The following is a 22889-nucleotide window of genomic DNA, read 5'->3' on the forward strand; positions in this document are numbered from 1 at the left end:
CACGTAACACCAAATTTGCTACAAGTTGGACTAGCAAAATGGCCGTGAGCGTATAATGAGGGCCAAATACACTTCACCGTAGCGTTGACGCGTGCGCACGCTGGGCACATCGACGCTACATTAGCAAAACACGAGCACTCAATAGTCTGACGCCAGGTGCGACTGGCGCGACCAGCGTCCGGCGGTGCGGCCCGACGGCAACCGGCGCGAAATGCGACATGCTGCATTTCGCGTCGATGCGTTACCCAGACAACACTGCGTCTCCCACTTTTCGTGACGGAGGCTGAAACGCGCATGCATCAAAGCAACGCAGCGCGGCGCGGGCCTGCGAGTATATGGCAGAACCGGCGCCTGGCGTGGTGGCAACTTCGGCGTGACGCGACGAAATGAACGCCGGCGAGCTGGCGCACCGCGTCACATCGAAATGTATTATCGCCTTGACTGTGACATGTAGTCATGTTCTCACATGACACGCATCTCATGATTCTCCTGTATGCACCAGTCACATACCTTCGTCATCCATTGACGTCAAGTAATACCAAATTTGCCATATGTGAAGCTAGCCAAACAGCCGCGAGTGCGTCATGAGTGTGGCATGTAGTCATGTTGTTACATGACACGCATGTTGTGATTATTATGTTTGAATGTGTCACTTACGTATGTCGTCCGTTCGCGTCGCGTTACACCGAGTTTGTACATGTGTAGCTATTAAAACGGCGGTGAGCGGGTCATGAGCGCGGCCTGTAGTCATGTTGTTACACGACACGCATGTCTAGATTTTCATGTTAGGGTCTGCCGCTTGTCTTCGGAATGCAATGATATCATACCGTACCAGTTTTGCAACATGACATAAGAAGGAATCCACCGCAAAAGTTGCAGGACCACGAAATGTGAATCATGACATTCATGAAATACATATCATGATTTTCATGTTATGACTAGTCAAATATGTTCTTCATACAGACATTTTATGCCATACCAAGTTTAGTATCGATGTCATTATCGAAACGACCAGCAGAGCTAAAAGTGGTAGGCGGATAGATAGATAGATAGATAGATAGATAGATAGATAGATAGATAGATAGATAGATAGATAGATAGATAGATAGATAGATAGATAGATAGACAGATAGATAGATAGATAGACGGATAGACAGATAGATAGATAGATAGATAGATAGATAGATAGATAGATAGATAGATAGATAGATAGATAGATAGATAGATAGATAGATAGATAGATAGATAGATAGATAGATAGATAGATAGATAGATAGATAGATAGATAGATAGATAGATAGATAGATAGATAGATAGATAGATAGATAGATAGATAGATAGATAGATAGATAGATAGATAGATAGATAGATAGATAGATAGATAGATAGATAGATAGATAGATAGATACGCTCAATGTCGCCGAAGTTTGCTAAGAAATGCTTCACATTTAAAATTCGGCTGATCCCACGTACCTGGGAATCGACGTTATGCGAAGCATGCGGAGAAAAGGTGACCGTTTTGCAATTTGTTATTGAGAAGCACGTCATGAAATGACGCGAAATATATGTAAAAATGTTGCACGCACAGACGTATGATGAAGAGTTTCAGATGTTTATATAACCAGTTTTTTGCACTTGCGCAACGATGCCGACTGGACCATGCGTATTAGAAACACCAGAAGCTGATATGAAGCGCCGATGCTCGCGAGGGTGCTGGCCCTGGACACTGCTTCAAAAATCAACTTCGGCGCATGGCAACTAACCACATTTGACATAACCCGACGTGTCGGCTGTATAAAACAAGTACATATGTAATGTTTATAAAATTTAGTAGGCGGTATGAAACCACTATTGACGTGTCCCGAAGATAGGCGTCTATTTGAAAAGTAATTCCGAGACCTGGCGTAGCTTTGTATTGAAATGCTTCATTGGCAGTCAGAATGCTTGGGTTCTATTCCAGCTGAGACCTTGACATTTATTCTTTGCATTCGTCGGCTAAACGCTACCGATGTCGGGTATCTCTTAAAGCTTAACGCGTTGGTCAGACACTTTCTTGCTGGGCTGCAAATAGGCCCCAGTGGCCACTCTTAATACAGTATGTTTCTCTATGGCAACAGCGTGAAGCGAAAAGCGCCCAAAGACCTGTGTGTTTAGAAAACATTGTTAACTATTAAGAGTATAGGGTACTGTACTATGAGAGAGTAGCAAGCCGTCCCTAAATCTGGCTAGGTAACCGAATCATGTCAGAATGCGATCGCCGAGCACGGCGACAATGGCGCCCTAAATGGTTAACGATTTAGAGTATTTTGTACTCTACTATGGGAGAGCTGAAAGCCGTCCCTAACAGATCTCGAGACGTTAGCACATCGTTTCTTAATATCCAACCGATCAATGATGTTGCTGAAACATAATATCCTACAAAGCCCGCGTGCTTACTCTGGTTATCAAGGACGTTTCAGTTTGCATGTGCAACGTTTCTTTCGGGTTACCTTTAGGTAATGGTATACAATCGTATAACATTAAAAGTTCATCCACACCTTTTATTATGAGATCCTCCCATTGGCTGAAACTGTGCGACAAAATAATTTAAGTACGTAGCACATAGGAGGCCGGCTTGACGTCCATTCAAAGATCTCATGTGGCGTGATCACGCTCTCAATCAAGTAGTTCTTAACAATTACTTCAAATAAATAAACAGAAACTAAAACAAGTAGTTTTTAAAAATGACTTGAAATAAATTAACAAAATGTAAACTTGCCTAATTAACAAAAATGCCCAAAAGGCACCATGACAATTAGCTTAAAACTAAAACTGTCAAAACGTTAAATGGGGCTTAGCTCAGCTATACGCATAGAAAAATTCCACCGGACTTACGTCACGAAAATGCGGCGGCGCTGTCTTGGTAGGCAACAGATGCTCTGCTTACCGCAGTTTCTGCTGGGTTTTCAATGGTGCATGTTGTCAGTCAAGCAACGAGATAAAAAATGGCAGCATATCGACGGAGTGAATGGTAAATAGTGGGGCGAAGCATCCGTCCGTCCATTCGCTCTTGCTTCCGTCCATCCATGCGCGCGTCTGTGTGGCCGCCCGTGCGTAGATCCGCCCGTCCGTGCGTGCGTCTGTTCGTGCGTCCGCACGTTCATCTGTGCGTCCGTCTCTGCTTTCGTCCATGCATCCGCTCCTGCGTTCGTCCATGCGTCCATCCATCCATGCAGCCACCAGTGCGTCCGTCCATGCATCTGTCTGTGTGTCCGTTCGTCCACCTATTCAACACTCGAAGTACCACCATCTCGCATATTTTCATCATATATTCCTCATATAGAAGCACCGCCATCGAGCGGACATCCAAAGACTGAACGAGAGGAGGCACACGCACACTTTCTTACGGTTTGCGCTTCGTGTCTACTTCCCACCTTTAAGCACCTCGAGTTCATGGTATATACTAGTTCACTGTATTCATGGCACTGCGGCCCAACGCTCGCTAAACCTTTCTAAAACCTAGGAGGTGTGACGTCCCCCGCTACGCCACCGATTACCAATGAGAGGGAAGATCACTCAACCACTTTGTCTATCCGGTTCCCTCTTGGTTATGTGTTTCAACACTTCCCACATACAGGGATTCGTGCTGGGGCCGGGAAGTATTACCCCTGTCACACGGGCACCCGTGAAGACCGTTTAACTCCCTCGTCTTTACGACAACGAAGATGCGGTCGGTGTCACACGGCCACCCTTACGCAAACGAAGGTGAACGGACCATTTCGCAAAGGACGTTCAACGATCTCCCTTCGCCGCGAAACGAGAGAGAGAGAATAAACTTTATTGAAGAATTAAAATTACGTGACTAATCCCGGGTGGAGCCCTCTTGAAGAGCCCCACTGGCCACAGCGGCTCGCCGGGCCTGGTCTAGGGTCACCAGTTGGCTCCCCAGTGCCAGCTCGGAAAGCCGTGCCTCCCAAGACCACGTTGTGAGTGTTTGTAGTGAGCGCACCAACCTAGATACTGCATTGGCTGGCCGCTCGGTACATTGGTAGGTTATGTGTGTAAGTGTGGCTGTGTGGTTACTACACCATGGGCATACCCCTGTTGTGTATATCTGTGGAAAAATTGCGTGTAGTTTTGATATGTGGGGGTATTTGTTCGTTTGGAGGTGGCGCCAATCCCGGGCTTGTTGGCTGCTTAAGTTCGGATGTGAAGGGGCGTACGTGCGTCTTGTAAGGCGTTGGTTTTCCAATATCTGCCTGCTTGTTACACTTTGCTCTTCATGATGCCCTGTGAGGTGTCCTGAGGAGAGTCCTGCGTCTCGGCCAGTAAGTCCGCGAGCTACGCAGTTTGCCTCCTCGTTCCCCCCCCCCCCCCAGGCCGTCATGCCCTGGGCACCAAGTGACGCCATGTGCCTCCATCAACATGGACCCCAAAATATTAGTGACGCACCTTGGAAGTGTGCCTCTAAGGTATAAGCGACATGCAGCTTGTGAGTCTGTCAAAATATACGCTGAGCGCCCCCTTCTCTCGGCTTCTCTGATTGCCAAGGCTATGGCTGCTGCCTCTGCGGTGGCACTTGATCTGGTGCGTAGGGACGCGCAGGCCACGACTTTGCTTTGGTTAATCACTGCCAATGCATACGCTTGTTTTATGGAGCCTTGTGGTGGCGCGGGATAAAGACTGACGTCGGTAAAGTAAGCGTCTGGATCGCTACTTCTCTGCAGGAGTTTTCGTGCTCGCGCTTGACGGCGCTTTTTGTTGTAGAGCGGGTGCATGTTTTTTGGAACTGGTTCCACGATTATTTGATCACGTATTTGCTTGGGTACAATGACTGTCTCATCGCCACAATATTGAGGGGTGAGAGGGTATCCCAGCCTCTGTAGCAGTGTTCTTCCCTGGAGCGTAGTGGTGAGTCGTTCTCGCTGTGCGATTAGCGTGGCGGCGGCCAATTCTTCATACGTATTATGCATGCCGAGTCCCAGGAGTTTTTCTGTGCTTGTGCTGTTCGGAAGTCGCAATGCTGCTTTGTACGCAATTCTGATGAGTCTGTCAATCTGCTCTATTTCGGGCTTGCGTGTTGATTGAAAGGGAAGAGCGAACGTGACTCGGCTGAGAACGAAGGCATGTACAAGGCGTACCGTGTCGGCCTCGGTCATCCCATCATTACTTCGCGCAATTCTAGCTATAAGGGATGCAATACTCTTTACGGTGTGTCTGAGTTTGCCTATTGCAGTCTTTACGCTGTTGTTTTCTTGCACGTGCATGCCTAATATTCGAGCTACTGGGGTCCTGTTGATGATCAGTACGGCAATTTCTAGCTGCAGCGCGGGTGCACGGTTGGACCGAGTGCATGGGGGTCTTATTTGCAAATATTCCGATTCGCTAGGTGCGCACGACATGCCTGCAGCAGTGAGGTAGCCTTGAATCATGTCTATAGCGGTTTGCAGTACATCTTGTCGTTCTCCATAGGAGCCCTTTGTTGCCCATAGCGTAATATCGTCCGCGTAAAAGGCACAGCCCAGGTTTGGTACAGTCTCCAGCTGGAGGACTAGTTTCCGGAGGCCGATATTGAATAAAAATGGAGACAAGATGGAGCCCTGAGGTGTGCCTTTCAGTAGGAGGTCGTATGGCGATGATTTGGTACCCGCTATGCCAATCTGCGCCTTGCGATTTCCAAAAAAATCAGAGGCATAGTTGAATATGCGTTGTCGGCATCCTATGGCTGCAAGACCGTCTAGTATGGTAGAGTGCGCAATATTATCAAATGCTTTTTCGATGTCGAGTGCAACGAGTAGATTGTTGAGACTACCTGGCGCTGGGTTAAGCACTTCCTCTTTGAGCAGTAAGAAGATATCCTGGGTAGACACTCCTCGCCTAAATCCGTACATAGATGTTGGTAGAAGCCCCCGTTCTTCTGTGTATTGGTCAAGGCGAGTGATTATAACTTTTTCGAAGAGCTTGCCAATGCATGACGTTAAAGAAATTGGTCGTAGCTGATCAAGGCTTCGCCGTTTGCCTGGTTTAGGTATGAGTACAACCTGTGCCAGTGTCCATTCTGCAGGTATCTTTCCACTCGGTGTCCAGACTTCCTGATTAAAGTGGTCTGTGATGGCTTGTAATGCTTCATCGCTGAGGTTCCGTACCATGGCATTTGTAATGCCATCCAATCCGGGCGCTGTATTTCTTTTGAAGCTTTGAGCCGCTGCATAAACCTCCGCAAAGGTTATGGGGGCGTCGAGCTCAGTGTTGGGTTCTCCATTGTATTCTTGACTGGGTGTTGGGCTAACGTTTCGCTTGCGTTCTCCTGTGTAGCGTTGTTTCAGCTCTTCTATTAACTGATCCGGATCACCTTGAAATTCCCCAGCTAGCCGTTGAAGGGTAGCGTTTGTTTTGGTTCTTGTTGCAGAGGGATCCAAGACTCCGTAGGATGTTCCACGTCTTTTTCGTGCTTAATGTGCCTTTTAAGGAATCGCAGAAGGTGCGACAGTTGTTGTTGTAAAGTTCCTTTGAGTATGCGTTTACTTCCTCCGTGATTTTCGCTATACGGAGTCTGAGTTTCTTATTTAGCTTTTGTCGGCGCCACCGTTTCGTGAGGCCTCGACGAGCTTGCCAAAGATGTGTCAAGTGGGTGTCAATGGCAGGTGCGTCGGTAGTTGTTTGATATATCTTGGTGTTCTTGTCATAGAGACCCTTAATGTACGGTGTGCATTGGGCTATAGTTGTTGGCTTGGGCCCGTCTACTTCCTGTTGCTCTCTATATTTAGTCCAGTTAGTCAGTCTGGCTTTTCCGAGCGGGCGTCGCAGTCGAGCTGTTTCATATGTTATTTGCACAATATTGTGATCGCTGCCCAGATTGTCGTCCAGCACACTCCAGCGCATGGTCGCGGCATTGTTGGTTACGGTAAGGTCGGGAGTGGTGTCCCTGTTGACACTGTTTCCTATACGAGTCGGTATGCCCGGTGTCGTGAGGAGTGTGTAGTCGTAGCGCTGTATCGCTTCTAAAAGTCGCGTACCTTTGGGTCTGTCTGCGCTATAACCCCATGTGGTGTGCCAAGCGTTGAAGTCCCCAGTGATGATCAAGTGGTCGCGTGGTTGAAGCTTGTTGTTCAAATAGTGGAAGATATTGCTGAATTCTGCTTTTCTGTCTTGTGGGGGACTGTATATGTTACATATAACCTGCCTCGGGCGTCCTTTCTTCGCTGGCCAGAGCGTTACGATAAGGTGTTGCGTCTCTTCGTTCGGTGCCGTTATGCATGTAGCGGCCAATTCTTTCCGGACGAGTGTCGCAATCTTAGGTGTATTTGGATCCATGTACAGTTTGTAGCCAGAAACTGTTTTAGGCCTGGCTCCCACCTCTTGCAAGCAGATTACGTCAGGAGGAACCAGCGCCGCCTTTATGTATAGAGTGAGTGTAGCGTGCTTGTTGTGCAGGGAACGACAGTTCCAGGACCATATAGTGAGATTCTCGTTTGCTATGCATCGGTTAATTGCCATGATGCGAGGAGGTGGGTGTGCTTTCAGCGTCCGAGGTAAGCATGCTTTTGGCATCAGACTCCTGGGACCGCGGTTGGTTCTGCTTACGTCGACGCTTCGTTTCTTTGTCGAGGCTTTCATGAACGTATCGCTTCAGGTCATGAAATTCGACAAAGAACTGTTTCATTTGGGCTTCTGTTTGCTGCAGTATGTGCTGTTGCATTAGCTGCAGTTGTTGTTGTAAAGTGAGGTTTGTCGCTGTTTGTTCTGTTCCTATATTGGCTACAGGATCTCGTGCTGGTGTCGATTGCGGTTGGATGTGCCCATTGTCCCGTAGCTTTTCGCTTGGGTGGCTAGTTAGATTTTGAGAGGCCAGGTGGTCAAAATTTCCGGAGCCCTCCACTACGGCGTCTCTCATAATCATATGGTGGTTTTGGGACGTTAAACCCCACATATCAATCAATCAATAGATTTTGAGAGGCCTGGACTGTAGTTTTCGGGGTGGCTCCCATTAATTGGGCCAGCTGTTTTTCGAGCCACATTATTTTGTTCTCGTATTTGTCGAGGCGTTGCTTAAGCTGTTTGTTTTCAGCGATTACTGCTTGATAGTGCACGTTTTGTGTGATGGGGGGAGTACATGCAGACTTGGGAGCCATGGCTTCCGCCCAGCTTACCGGAAGTGATGATGCCTGTTGGGTGCATTCTTGATCCCCGCCGTTGCCTTTGGCTCCCCCTCCTGGAGGACTGCGGTGGAGGTTCTGCTGAGTCGGTGCTGGCGCGCTCTTCTTGGATGGCGAGTGCGGCTTTCTGCCCGGGGACCGTGAATGCGACCGGGAACTGTGCTTGTCATCGGCTGACTTGTAGGCGTTTTCTTCCTCTTCGGAGGAGAACCAGCGGAGATTCTTGGTCCTCGGTGGGTCGTTGCTAGTGCCCTGTTGAAGCTTATCACTGTGGCCTGCTTGTACTTGCGGCTGTTTAGGCTTCGGCGGCTTAAGTCTTTTTTTGCAAGTTGGATCTCCTGTGGGGTGAGCCTCCCCGCACGAGGCGCAACTAATAGAACACGGATGTCCATCCGTTGGATTAGTCAGTCCGCACAGCCGGCAAATGGGGCGATCCGGATGCGGGCAAACGTCCGCGCGGTGTCCTTTTTCTCGGCAGACCTTGCAGTCTTGAATCGTAGGTCGGAAGGGGTAGCAGCGGAGTTCACCCCCGTAATAGTAGACGGTACGAGGTAGCGTTGGACCGAAAAATGTAATGGCTGCGCTTTTCGTTGTGCCTATCATTCTGGCAGTGATGATCTCCACACCGTGCGTTCTGACACGTAGGTGCGCCATGAGAGTTTCGGTTGAGGTGTTGATCGGTACGCCGTGAATCACCCCTCTCAGAGTATCGTCTCCATTTGCGGCGTAGGCACGGACAGCGTGAGCCCTGCCGTTAAGCACAAGGGCGCGTATCAGACGCACTTTGTCCGCCACTTCCTCATATTTGGTCGACAGAATCGCTATGTTTGACCCTGGGTTGATTCTAAGGATGAAATGGTCATCTCTGATGCCAGCTTGGCATGCCTCGATGATTGCTTGCGCAAGCGTAGGAGTCAGAATGTTTCTCAGCGGGAGGCCCTGGTTTGGACGAATGACGATCTTGTAATCGTCCTTCGGCAACGGCGGTAGCTTTGGCAATTTCTTGAATGTTGGCGTGCCTGTCTTAACTTGGTCCTGGAGCCCTGCGCTGCCGCGCCTCCGCTCTAGTGCCTCTTGCTTGCGTTTTTTGGTGGATTTCGCTGCCTGCCAGCTAGCGTCCTCTTCTGCATGCGATTGAGCGCCGATAGCGTCTCGGCTCACCGTATTGTGGTCGCCCTGGAGTTGATCCATTTGGTCGTCTGCTGTACCATCCTGGTCTAGGAGGTGGTATTGTTGATCGGTCGCCGCGTTGAGAGCCATAGCTGGATGAAGCTCCGACGCGGGCGTCCCCAGCGTCGGTGCAGCTGCCGGCGGCTCCCCAGGTCAGCGTTTGGTGAGCGTCCTAGGGGCGACGAGCTTTCTGAAGTCCTTTGGCACCTCCAAGTGGCAAGAAATCCTCTTGAGTGGTGCCCAGGCGTTCCTCGGAACTTCTTGAAGCTGATAGTAACGTTTTCGAGTGGTTGCAGACGGAAAACACCACTAAAAATCATGAGAATCTAGAGCGCGAAGCGAGCGCGTCTGCACTACTTCGAGCCCCCTGGCGGTCCACGCGAAACGAGGTACTCTCGTCCTCAGCAGTCTACAGGTCAGAGAAAAATTTCGAGCACTAAGTGGCCGCAGTGAAAGAATAATACATTTTAGCAATATTAAACGTTCTTTTGTTGTAGTACTCATTCACAACGCGTGTTTGTTTACAATATTTATGCCCGCCAGAGTTCACTTACTCTCAACACCGATGCCCTACACATCGTGCCTCGCGAGTCGGGCCGGCCGGCGTCAGCCGATCAACGTCATTACCAGCGCAATATCGCACCACTTCCTCACGTCGTCCGCTGTTTCACTCATGGCTGAAAAACACAAAATGTGCGCTCAAGAGGCAAGGAAGCAAAAGAACTTTCGTACAGGGCATGTACACAGGCAACAAAACAACTAAAAGCACAATGTGACCAGCGTCACTAGAAGCATTGCTACATTTAGCAAATGAGTTTTTATTTGAAATTATTTTTAATGGTTTGTTAGTCGCATACCTACTTATTAGTGCTTTTTTGTAAAAACCGCATAACGAGGATTCTAAAAAAATTAATAGGGATCAAATTAGAATACTTTTCCGAAAATTAAGCAGCGCCAGCTGAGCCCCCTCGCGGCAACTGTTACAACCTTGTCATTCCCGTGTTGCACTGCCACAACTCCTTCTCCGTCGAACCCCCTAGGGGAGATTTACGTTCACGGTGTTCAACGGAGTTTGGTGGTGGCCGTGTGACAGGGGTATAAGAGACGCTACGACCTGTTCCTGTTTACTGATTCATTAAATTTGATACTAACTGCAAACATCGTATACCCGCGTACATCAACCACTACACAAAACTATAACACATGATTTACACACTCGCGACGTGCGACGCAGGATACATAAGGGAAATAATTTTGACAATACAATGGTGTGACGATAAAAAGTAAACACACGACGACACAAATGGTAAAGTCATCAATTATTAAAACTGCGCAATGTCTCAATATGCCGCATCCCTTCCCGCAAAGCTTGTTTAAGTAAGGGAGGTGAAGTTCATCTCACAGAATGTCCATGTAGTCGGGGCCTTGGAGTTGGCTGCTTGAGTCGGGGCCCAAGGTTGGTTCTTGGCGTCGAGGTCTGATCTGTCTAATTCGTCATCGTCTTCATCGTCTTCGTCAACGTCACTTACGTCGTGCCTCTCAGTGATTTCCATCTTAGCCCTCTTTCGTAACGCTCCATTTACTCGCCTCCTATCCCTAACTTTCATTCCTCATCGTACCGCCCTTGCCCCAGTCATCATCTCATCGCCTCTCATCGCTATCTCTTCGCACCGTTATCTTCCTTTTCCATTCCGTCTCTCTACCATCTCGAACTCATCGCATCGTATCTCTCTGACTCTCTCGTATCCTCTCCTAGTCCCTTTTTGTAGGACCCGACTCCGCCCTACCGGGGCACCAAACCAATCGCCACTGTCGACGCGGCATATTTTCTTGTCAGTCGGAGTGTATCATCTTCGACGGCCACCCCCGCGGCGCGAATCAGTGGAAAACCCTCTCCCAAGCAAATCAGAGCAAGTAACAATGTTCAAACTCAAGCCTAAAGGAGAAGGATGGGCGAGCCGTCCGAAGACACCTCAATTACGGGCGAGCAATGGTCCCGGTGCTTCCGGTACTTGATGAGCCGATCTCCAGACCTAGTCTCAACGTTTCCATGCAGCTCGGTGGCTCCCGCGAAATTCTCCGCAGCCGCCGCTTTTTCGTCATTCAACGCCGCGGGTGGCCATCCGCGCAGAACGCATTAATGAGTCCTGGAGCCACGGAGACTGACAGAAGTCAGACCGGACCAGGCACAGGCGCGCAATCCCCGAACCAACAAAAGGTGCTCTGCTGCTCCCCCATGCCACAAATCTGAAGGGTGCGCACGGATTACCTCCACCGTACACTGTGACACTGTCTGTAGACGACAAGGCGCCGCCCGGTCTTCGTGTTTGCGCGGGGGGGGGGCGAGAACAGTAGAAATAATTCTTCCGGTACTCCACACCGGAATGCCCATTCGTTACACCGAAGGTTTTCTTTTACTTTTTTTTTATGCGTGGGTTTAAGAAACGAGCGAAAAAATCTTGAAAGAACCGGGGATGAGTCCGTGTTTGCGGGAACGTCACAGAGGATACGCCCAGCGAGTATAACGCAGCAACCCTTTCTTGTCTTCTGTGCGTTGTTCAACAATTAAAAATTCGCAGCATGCACCTTAACTAAAAGTAAAATTCTCCTGTTTCTCATTCCCCCTTAGCAGCCATTGGCATGCACATTGAGCACTATCTTTTATTGTTCAACAACGCACAGAAGAAACCTCTCACCGGCACCACCTTGGAGGTCAAAATGCAATACTTGTTGCACACTACTACTACGACTACGAGGGACGAAGAGGTGTCGCTAAATAAAGCTTCGGCGTTCCGGCGGCGTTGCTGCCGGGTGTCCACTCGCAACTTTGCCAGATGGTTTTTTTTTTTTTTTTGAGGCCTGATCCCATCGTCGTCAGCCCCTGCCGGGACCAGCGAGAATGGCGTCAAGGCCTGCGGTGCTCCCGTTCAAGGAGCACTGCTTCAACTTCACCGTCCCGGAAGGGACGGCGTCCGTCGACGAGATCATCGATGGCCTCGAAGACGTCATGGGGAGTGAAGGGGCGCTGTTCCTGCAACACCTCGGAGCTTCGAAGTTCCTAGTTGCGGCTCGGTCGGCTGCACAAGCAACCAAGTTGATGGTAAACCAAGGATTGAAGTTACAAGGTCACAAGGTACAAGTTGAGGCAGTCGGGGTGCCAAGCGTACGAGTCAGTGTGTTCCGCCTCCCGCCGTACGTGTCAGATGACGCAGTTATTTCAGCTCTTCAGCCATACGGAAAAGTGAAGGGTATCACATTTGCTACCTTGCAAAGGCATCAATCACCGTACACTGGTACCCGCATCGTCCGAATCGAGATGGCCAAGCCCGCCCTTAACTTCCTATCAATTCAAGACCACTGCGTGATGCTGGAGTATCGTGGTATGCGCAGAGTATGCGCACGCTGCAGCAGAGAAGGTCATGTTGCGGCTACTTGCACAACACCTTTCCGTCAACGATGTGGCACCTTCGGCCATACATCTGAGAATTGTGTGTCCAAGTTTAAGCGCTGTAATGCGGACCACGCGAGGAAAGACTGCTTCCGTCCCAAGTCATACGAAGACGCAGCGTAGAGCACCTCACAGTCACTGAAAGAATTTCCAGAACTTGGAAAAAGTGCTTCGAAGAGAACAACCCAAATTGGAACCTCCAGGCACATGGAAGTTTTGCAACGCAAAACCAAGCCACGGCCACAGAAGATTCCAGATTATTGGGATGAAGACAGCGCAACCGACACAGAATTTTATGACGCCAAGACAGAAGACGCCAGCGGTGTTGATGCCGCGTCGCCATGCGCAACGAGTGACACGACGTTTCTGCGCTGACTGGGGACACCGAAGCGTTGTCATCTCCCACAACGTCGTCACAGGATCCCGGCAACGCTGTGGAGACGCCGAGTGCGTCTGCTACGTCTTCATCAGAGGAACTCAAGGCCACAGAAAACGAACAATCCTCGAACGCATCACCGCTGAAGGAAGCGTCCCGAGCATCTCGGAGCGCTGGCCAACCGGGAAAATCGCTCCGACCTTCTGAAGCATCAAGTGAAGGTGACGAGCTCTATGAACGGTCACCTGTGGGCCTGAAAGGTAGCGTGAAGACGACGCCCACGAAAGTAAAGACCCCGTTTTCAAGGAAACCTAACACGCCTCGCACACACGCTGTACAGGCCCAAGAAGAAGCGTCCGGCAAGACATCCAGACATCGTAGGAGCCGGTCACCATCGCGAAAATTAAGGAGTGACAGACTTTCGCAAGCCTCACAATCGGTATCTGAGTCTCCTGAAAATACGTGTTCTCCCGACAAGTTGTCTAGAGCCACAAACTCTCAGCGTCACACCAAGCCTGGTAGTTCAAGCAGTGGAAGCGATGTCACCACCTCCGGTACATCCGAAAAGCCTCGAGTCCAGACCGAGTATGGCTCGTGTGGGTTTTGTGGGGTAGTCTATGATTTGGTGTTTAATCTGCAGCATGGCGTCTTGGGTGGTTAGGTGACGACGGAAGCCTATCATCGTGTGTGGGTAGTATTCACCATCCTCAAGATAGTTGTTGGCTCTATTTAGAAATGCAAGTTCCATCACTTTTGCTACGCATGACGTTATAGAGATGGGTCGGAGATTTACTTTGTTGATTGGCTTTCCAGGTTTTGGTATAAGGATTGTTCTAGCCTCTTCCCGCGCGTCGGGTATTGCCCCTTCTGTCCAACATTTGTTTATATATCCAGTTAAAAATTCTATGGATTCATTGTCCAGGTTACGTAATGCTCGGTTGGTGACTCCATCGGGTCCCGGTGCTGATTTTACATTCGATTTGTGGAGCACCGCTCTAATCTCTGCTACCTCAAAGTTTTTGTCCATGTTGTGGTTGGCTTCGCCTGTATAGTTTTTATGTTGTATTGGTGGCGATTTGGGCATGTAGATGTTTTGTAGATCTGTCATTAGCTGTTCCTCGTTTCCTTCGTATTCGCATATGAGACGACGGATAGTGTGTCTCTGTTCAGTTTTGGTATTGGTGGGATCTAAAAGAAACCTTAGCAACTTCCAAGTTTGTGATGTTCCAATATGGGTGCCCATGTCCTTACATATCTCCGTCCATGGTTGCTGACACAGCTGCTTACAGTGACTTTCAATGTCTTTGTTGAGCTGCCCTATCTTTTTCCGGATTGTTCTGTTGTGTCTTTGCCTCCGCCATTTGTGTTGTAACGCTTCTTTGTTCGCCACAGGTGGATTAACCTGTTATCGATGCGCTCAACTGGGATATCTGTTTCTACTTCCTGTGTGGCTTTCTTGACGGTGTCTATTATGCTCTCGCACCATTGCTGGATATCGTCAGGATGTTCGGTAATCGCTTTTCTGATCTCCCGAAATTTATCCCAGTCGACTAGACGCCTCGTGTTGCACATGGTCGTAATCCTGTCGTTATCGGTGAATGGTACGTGTGTCTCGAGTATGCGATGGTCACTTCCTAAATCATCGAATGTGTTGTGCCATGTAGCCCCCGGGGCATTCTTGGTTATTGTAAGATCCGGTGTTGTGTCTCGCTGGGTGCTTGTACCTATGCGTGTGTGCGCATGCGGGTCTCTTATCAGAGTAAGCTGTTCATCTTGTATGCTCTGCCATAGCCGTTTCTCTTTGGGGCTAGTGTAACCAAGCCCCCATGCCTCGTGTGCGGCGTTGAAGTCCCCTGCTATGATGAGCACGGCGCTGCCAGCTAATATCCCGGCCTGCCTAAATAGAGAGTGAAATTGTTGTCTGTGATTTGACGGACTGCTATATACGTTAAGAATAAATGTGCTGCTCCCTTTTGTTTTCCTGGATAGAAGTTCTGTCATTATATGGTTGTACCCACCTTCTTGATTATGGGTTCTGACCGTAATCTCTCTCCTTACTAGTGTAGTGAGAGCTTTATTTCCCTTATCACGCTCAGGACTTACTGTCTGGTATCCTGGTAGTGTGGCGAGGCCATGCGTTTCTTGAAGTAAAATAACATCTGGCTTGTTACCTTGTCGGATGTACTGCTGGATGACAGATTTCTTAGCCCTGAATCCTGTATAGTTCCATTGCCATATGCGGAGTTGTCCTTTACCACGCCTCACCATCGCGGTTCGTTTTTTGTGTGGGAGGCGTGAAAATAGGTGGGTGGATGAGAGGGGTTAGTGGTTTTGTGGGAGTTGCCTGCAGGGGACATGGCGCCTGCGGTTGTTGGTGAACATTCGCGACTGCACCCTGAAGGTCTGCGAATGTTTGTTGGTTGTGTCCTCGTTCCATCGTTTCTACCCTGGCTGGTAGTGCCGTCAGATCAACAGACGTCTTAGTGGTGGTTTCAAGGATAGATTGAAACGCGGTGTAATAGCTGGTTTACTATTTTCTCAATGTTATCCAACCTTGCTTGTTGCGAGATGTTTTCTTGTTTAGTGCTTGGGGGATCTGTAGTTTTCTGCGTTTTGGCCTTTCGTTTTAACGGAGGGGTAGTTATCTCCATGCGATCGTCGGCTATGGGTGTTTCCTCCTGCATTACAGTATTAGTTATATTAGGGCTTCTGAGTTTGCCGCATTCGCGTTCCATAGTGAGGAGTTCTATTTGAGCTTGCATCTTTTCTATCATTTCTTTCATTCATCTGTTTTCATCTTTAAGCCGCTCTAACTCTTGACTGTTGTTATTGCTACCGTTATTATTTTTGACCTCCTGAGGCCCCTCCGGTCGCAAGCCGCGTAGTCTATCTGCCCAGCTCACCTTGTTTGTTGGTCCCTTAGACGCCAATCCCGACCTGGAACTGGGCTGGGAGCTTGCAGGGCTGCATTTCCTTGAACCGGAGCGGGATCTTGTTTGCTGTCGTTTTCCGTGTCTCGATGTCTAGCACTCTCGTGGACGTCCTCTTGGTGGAGATGAGCTTCGCTTTGATGTTCTCGTAGTCTGGCTCATGGTCTCTGTTTTACAATGTAAGGTTTCTTAAACCTGGCCATACAGCTTTTATGGGCTGTAACGTGATCTTTTCCACAGATTTGACATTTAGGGTCACATCTGTGGTCATCTTTGGGTTTGTGAATGCCGCAACCAGCACAAAGTTTATCTTGGGGGTTGGGGCACACATCACTTCTATGTCCAAGTCTGTTGCACTGCTTGCAGTAGTCAATTTGCTTGCGGTATAGCGTGCACGGTATTATTATTATCATAGCACACACTGGAGGGTACCTTGTTTTCACTGAAGAGCACAATGACCGTTGTAGTATTCCCCAGTCGTTTCACCGTGATGATGCTGTGGTTTCTTTTAGTGACAAGGGCCGCCCTAATGTTACCAGGAGTTTCTTCCAGCGGGATTCTTTTAATGATACCCTTGGCTCTATCTTCTGGTGCTGTTTCATACGCTGCCACTTCATATTCTTTGCCTCGTATAAGTATATTCTTGATTTTTCTGTACTGGTCAGCTCGGTCGGGGTCTGGTGTGCTCACTATCATGATGTTCTGTGTCTTGTTGGGGCATGTCACGTCGAAGTGCCGGACTTCTAGTGGTGTAGCCGCGGCTTCATGTATGCCTCTGGTTATATCAGTTGGGCCGAGTGCGGCTACGCGTAGGCCTCCTCTCGGTCGGATGACAATTTTGTAGTCTCCCACCGGCAGCTTGGGCATTCTGCTCGCCTTTTAAATGCGGCTCATCCGTATTTCCTACGTTTTGGCTTGCGTGTTACCAAAGCCGGGTTTTACCTTGTTGTTAGCACCATGGACGCCGTCAGCGTCCCTGACCGATTCATGTCCGGGCTTTCGACGACGTCCGTAGTAGACGGTGTGCCAGCCTTCTTCACCCTCGGTAGTGGCTGGCGATTCATCATCATCATGTTGTACGTCCATCGTCCTCGAATCAACATCAGTGTCTTGCGCTTCGCTTGCCGACGCGGTGGATTACATTGGGTTTACAGCGCCAGCTCCTTGAGGAAACCGGCCTGTTTCGCGAGGCTTAACAGCGTCTCGTGCGGTGTGCACCGAGAAAAGGCCGTAAAAAGACGAAAAACAGTTGGCCCACCTTGTGTTTGGTATCCTGAGAATCTAGATGACATGGCGAATCTTCTGATATCACTCTGAGAAATGCACGTGGTGAATTTCACTGCGAAGTTGTTCATGAAATCAGGAGCCGACGTGAAGCGCGTCTGCACTCGTCGGCGCTCACAGCGTGCTCCTCCATCTGATACAAGTTTTTTTTTTGTAAGCATCAGATTCGAGGCAAATTTTTAAGTTAAAAGATTAAGTTACTAATACTCGTCTCTGTAAGGTAATTTATCTGAAGCAACTATATCTTCTTTATTTATGATTAACGTGCGCGGGTTTCCTCCTCGTCTCAAAAGAGTGCGTGCGTGCCACTCTTCTAGTCCGGCCGTGGAGGTGGCTACCTACTACAACAATTACTACTACTACTACTACTACTACTACTACTACTACTACTACTACTACTACTACTACTACTACAATTACTACTACTACTACTACTACTGCTACCACTACTACTACTACTACTACTACATACATACATACATACATACATACATACATACATACATACATACATACATACATACATACATACATACACACATACATACATACATACATACATACATACATACATACATACATACATACATACATACATACATACATACATACATACATACATACATACGTACATGCATACATCGCGGACGCATGACCCACGGCATAAGGAGCTTCGCCCCCAAAAGTTGGGAAGGAGCACTTCACAATAATGAAAAAAAGGAAGAAAAAATATAAAAATAGAGCATTAGTATTTCAGGAACGGCCCCGCCGTGGTGGTCTGGTGGCTAAGGTACTGGGCTGCTGACCCGCAGGTCTCGGGCTCGAATCACAGCGGTGGCGGCTGCATTTCCGATAGAGGCAAAATGTTGTAGGCCCGTGTGCTCAGATTTGGGTGCACGTTAAAGAACCTCAGGTGGTCGAAATTTCCTGAGCCCTCCACTACGGCGTCTCTCATAATCATATGGTGTTTTTGGGATGCTAAACCCCACATATCTATCAAAAGTAGTTCAGGAACGCGCACGTCATGCATCGCGTGCACCAATTTTCTCGGTAGGGGAAGGACTCCTACTTATATTCAGCATAGCAAAGATTGCGCAGTGCACGAATAACTTAGCACAGAGCACGCGGAGTGAGAAGTCAGGGGCGGGGACAAGGTAGAGTCAGCATTCGGGTTGCCAAACAGAGCAGCTGCTGCGAGCAAAGAGGCAGAACTCGTGGAGCTGCACTATAAGGACATCCACAATGTAAACCAACAAAAAATCACGGCATATCCACAGAGTGAATGATAAGTGGGGTCAAGCGTCCTTGCGTCCATCCATGCGTCCATCCGTCCGTCCACCCGTCCGTGCGTGCGTGCGTCCGTTCGTTCATCTGTCTGTTATTGTGTCTGTCCGTTCATGCGTCCGTCCGTCCTTTTGTCCATCTATAGTGAGCACTGTAAGTATACCGCCATCTCGCATCTTTTCATCATATATTCATCATCTACAAGTACCGCCATCTAGCGGACATTGTTGGGATTAAACGAGAGGTGGCTCCTGCGACTACGACACGTGACGACGCACAGCATAAGGAGCTCCTTCCCTAAAACGCTGCGCGCTTGCCCACGCTGCGAATAAAGGTTGAACGAAGCGAGCTCATGCGCATATATCTGCGTCAACGCAGCGGAATTTCCGGACGTCGGCACGAAATTCTTCTCCCCATGGTTGGAGTCACACCGATTGATAAAGCAGCGCCTCTTCCGAAAAGACACGGTCAACTTCTCGACGGGCGAAGCGAACGCCTTCTACCAGCCGATCACGAACACAATGACCATCGAAGCCGGCATCGTGCAGCCGCCGCTCTTCTTCGAGCATGGAACGGCCGCCCTCAGCTATGGAGGTCTTGGTCAGGTATGCCATTCAGTTTAATTGCAACCATGCAATTGCCCTAATCAAAGCGAGAGGGAGTGAGATGTCTTAAACGTGATAAAATTTAATTAAATAATTTGTACATAGCGCAGCCTCCTAAAGGGTAATCGCAGAGATGAGGTAAGAACAAGTGTTGTACGATTGATATACAACTAAAGAAAACGTCAACAACTGTTCGTAGCAGCTAGTACGTGTTTGTTCAGTGACAAAGGCATAATGCCACCACATATCACATTCTGTCATTGGATTGTGCGAGGGAAGATATTCGTTCAACAACTCCGTGTTGTTGTAAAAAAGTGCTACATTTGGTGGTAGAACCTTCTAGTTGAAAGAGCACTTAGCTAACTGGGTTCGAGCAATGTAAACGAACACTGCAAATACATCGGTAAGTGGTGATATTGTGTGAGAAACACAAAGCGATTTCGCGGAACGATAACGATCGAAATTTGAGAGACAGAGCGTCGCATGCGCTCACCCTCCCGGCAGGGGAACTTGACAGAGCAGCTGTCTATGTGACACGAAACTGGCGTTCGTTAGAGGGTGACTGACCCTACCCTTTAAATTCGGTTCTTATTTAAACGTAGTGTCTGCGCAGTGCAGGCACCGCGCAAAGGAACGCGACGCACTGCTCTTTCTTTGAAGTCCATTGGCTTGCGTTGAAATTTTTTTATTGTTTTACTTACATACATTGCAGGCCCTGCTCGGGCCCATGCAGGAGTGAAACACAAGATTACAATCAGAACACGCATGCCATGCACACTGAATAACTTGGCGTGATTACAAATAATAGGTATACAACTGGAAAGTAATATCAATGTTTAGGTCATGACAGACAACAGAATTTCACAAATGTTTCTTCTTTCAATATATATATATATATATATATATATATAGGTAACATATGTACCGCTCTATATATGTCACAGACTGATCTCGAAGACCCGATTAGTGGAACCAGGTTTTTGCGGGATTTGTAGATGGAGATGTAGAAGGAACGTTTAAGCGCGAGCTACCAACTTGGCTATATATCCCTGAAAACTTCTCTGTTACACAGCAGTTAAAACATTCAGGCAAATAAGTCTGTTTTCTAAAAGCGGCTGGTGCCTTACATATGGCAGTTTCAAAGGTAGAAATGTAGGTAAAAGAGTATTGCGTCGCGGCCTTCCAGTTGCTGTTGCCTTCGTTGCCAATCAGTTATGTAAGATGAACAAGTACAGCGTGGGCAACTACAAGGGTTTTCGAACTCCACCTGAGTCAGCGTAGCGTTGAGTATCCAGCCCTTTAGCATAAGAGATCAGGTCAAGTTTCCTCGGCTTCATGCATAGTTCAGTAAACACACCCTCACAACACGGTCTCATCAAGTGTGAGGCTTACGGGACGGCTTCATGCTCTCCCATAGTAGAGTGTCTAGTATACTCTAAATCGTTAAGCCCTTTTTCTGAAAACACACAACGATATTTTCATAACATTATCAATAGGCATGGCGTTGTACTCTCCCGTAGTAAAGTACAAAGTTCTCTAAATTGTTGTTACGTGCAGCTCTGCTATAGCAGGGTGCCCGTTATTTTACGTGAAGGAACGCACAGGGTTCGTAATGCATTTGCTTAAGCTTTCGCGACGGTGCAGGTCTTTTCTTCCTTCTCAGTGAACTGTATTACCACGGCCGCTGCCTCTGAATACATTCTGCACATTACGTGGTTCTGCATGGCCGCTCAATAAGATTAAAAACGAAAAAATGCTGCCTTTTGGGTCGCACTCAAACACAAACGTGAACGCTCTACTTACAGCTGCTGTCAGACTTGGCGCTAGAACACGTAGAGGCACGCGCACTTGAAACAAGAAGATAGAGAAAGTAAAAAAAATGGTACCCTTCAGTTTCGCGTTTATTAGCAGAATGTGATAGTGACATCCTGTCCCTATAGTGCATACTTTTTATTCTATGAAATTACTCGAGAGCAATAAATGGCTGTGGATTACTACAATGTAATGGACAAAGTTTAAAATGGTTTGTGTCAGTGAATTTTTCGCCGTATGGCTGCATTCAGTGCAATGAGTAGCATTCTTTAAACCGCGAGAAATCATTCGCGCGAAATGGTTTCGAACATACCATGCAGATACGTGTTCTTATGGGACTGCGCACAGTAAACGTGCACGGCGCCGCGTGCCTTTTGCAATGGCTGGCCGGCTTCAAATGACGAAGTCTTCATGACGAATAATCACACGTTCTGACCACTGATGGCAATGTACGCTTGCACCACGCAATAATACTGCGATATTACGTGAATCATGTATACAGGACACGTGCGTTTGTAAACCATGAACGTTGTTTCCAGGCAGCGGAAGTTACTTTCGCTAAATTTCCAAGCAGACGAGTGCCTGTGTGGTGTAAAATACCTGCTTGCCACGCGAGCGGGCTGCGTTTGATTCTCACTCAGACGAGGAAAGTTTTATTGTTGATTTATGTGAGTTTTTCTTAGTTGTTTGTCATAGACAAGATGGTGATTTTTTCGCCCACAACCAATGACGCCGACACTGACGCCAGAATTTTCGTGAAACGAGCTTTTTTTTTGTTGTCGTGTTAAAACACGGTTGTGGCGTGCGCGAAGCGTTGTACGCCATCATATGTGGACGTGTCGCAACATATAAAAGTGTTCTCTCAAAACGAAAGATGTGAATATCAGGTACCACGAATTTTCGTGTGGCTCTGGAAGACGTTGAATTTTTCTATCATAAAATACGAGAGAGTGGTTTCAGAAGAAAATACTGCGGCCAGAAGAGTGACAATAACATCCCCCCGAATTTTATTCGCCCTCAATGAGAGGCTCTTGAAAAAAAACCCAACAAACACTCGTGTGTTTTTTTAAACCACTTCGGTGCAACTTCGTCTTGTGGAGCCACAGCGGCATTAAGTGCAACGCGACAGCTATCGTTGTTTGTTGAGCACGCAACGATCCACACCTTTATTTAGAACCTTACTCGACAAGCTGCTTATGTCCATTCCTTGTCCGGCGGTGGCGTGTACACTTTCTGGGTGATTTCAGAAATGCTCAATCGATAAGGCGACCGCTCAAAGCATTGGCTCTCTGGTGATTCCTTTGATTGATATGTGTGGCTTAACGTTCCAAAACTATTATACGATAATGAGAGACGCCGTAGTGGGGGGTTCTGTAAATTTGGATCATCTAAAGTTCTTTAACGTGCACCCATATCTGAGCACACGCGCCCACACCATTTACGCCTGCGGGGCGACACCTCCAGGCAGTATTGATGCCGTGTATCAAGCATGTGTAGCCTATAGTTCTCAAGCGGACAATGTTGGAGCCCGATACTGCTTCAAGATTTTTTCCCGCAGAGTGAAAACTGGCTGCTCGCGTGTTCTACAAAGACATGGCCGCGGCTGTACGGAGGATTCAAGTTACCCGATCATATCCGAGCACGCCCATCTAACATCATTCTTTTTGTGAATATGGCAGGAAATTTTGTTTGATAAAGCAGCCCGGGAAATTTATTCAGCATAGTGTACTAGAATTATTCTATAATCGGTGACAACTTCTTTTGACATTGGAGCGAAGGCTATAGAGACAAATTGCGTAGGTCATATTGCCAGTGAAAGTGAATACAGTTACAACAGCGGCTGTA

The 22889-nt window shown here is 48.1% G+C and overlaps 1 protein-coding gene across 1 annotated transcript in view; it reads left to right on the top strand.

The window, feature by feature from the left end:
* LOC119185045 (neprilysin-2) overlaps nucleotides 1–22889 on the top strand; it is a 53157-nt gene that overhangs the window by 14584 nt on the left and 15684 nt on the right. Inside the window, exon 2 of the mRNA XM_075891970.1 lies at nucleotides 19006–19232. Coding sequence (XP_075748085.1) covers nucleotides 19006–19232 — 227 coding nt within the window. The remainder of the gene's footprint in view (nucleotides 1–19005; nucleotides 19233–22889) is intronic.

Source organism: Rhipicephalus microplus, chromosome 4 (assembly GCF_043290135.1).
Source record: "Rhipicephalus microplus isolate Deutch F79 chromosome 4, USDA_Rmic, whole genome shotgun sequence".
Classification (NCBI taxonomy): Eukaryota; Metazoa; Arthropoda; class Arachnida; order Ixodida; family Ixodidae; genus Rhipicephalus; species Rhipicephalus microplus.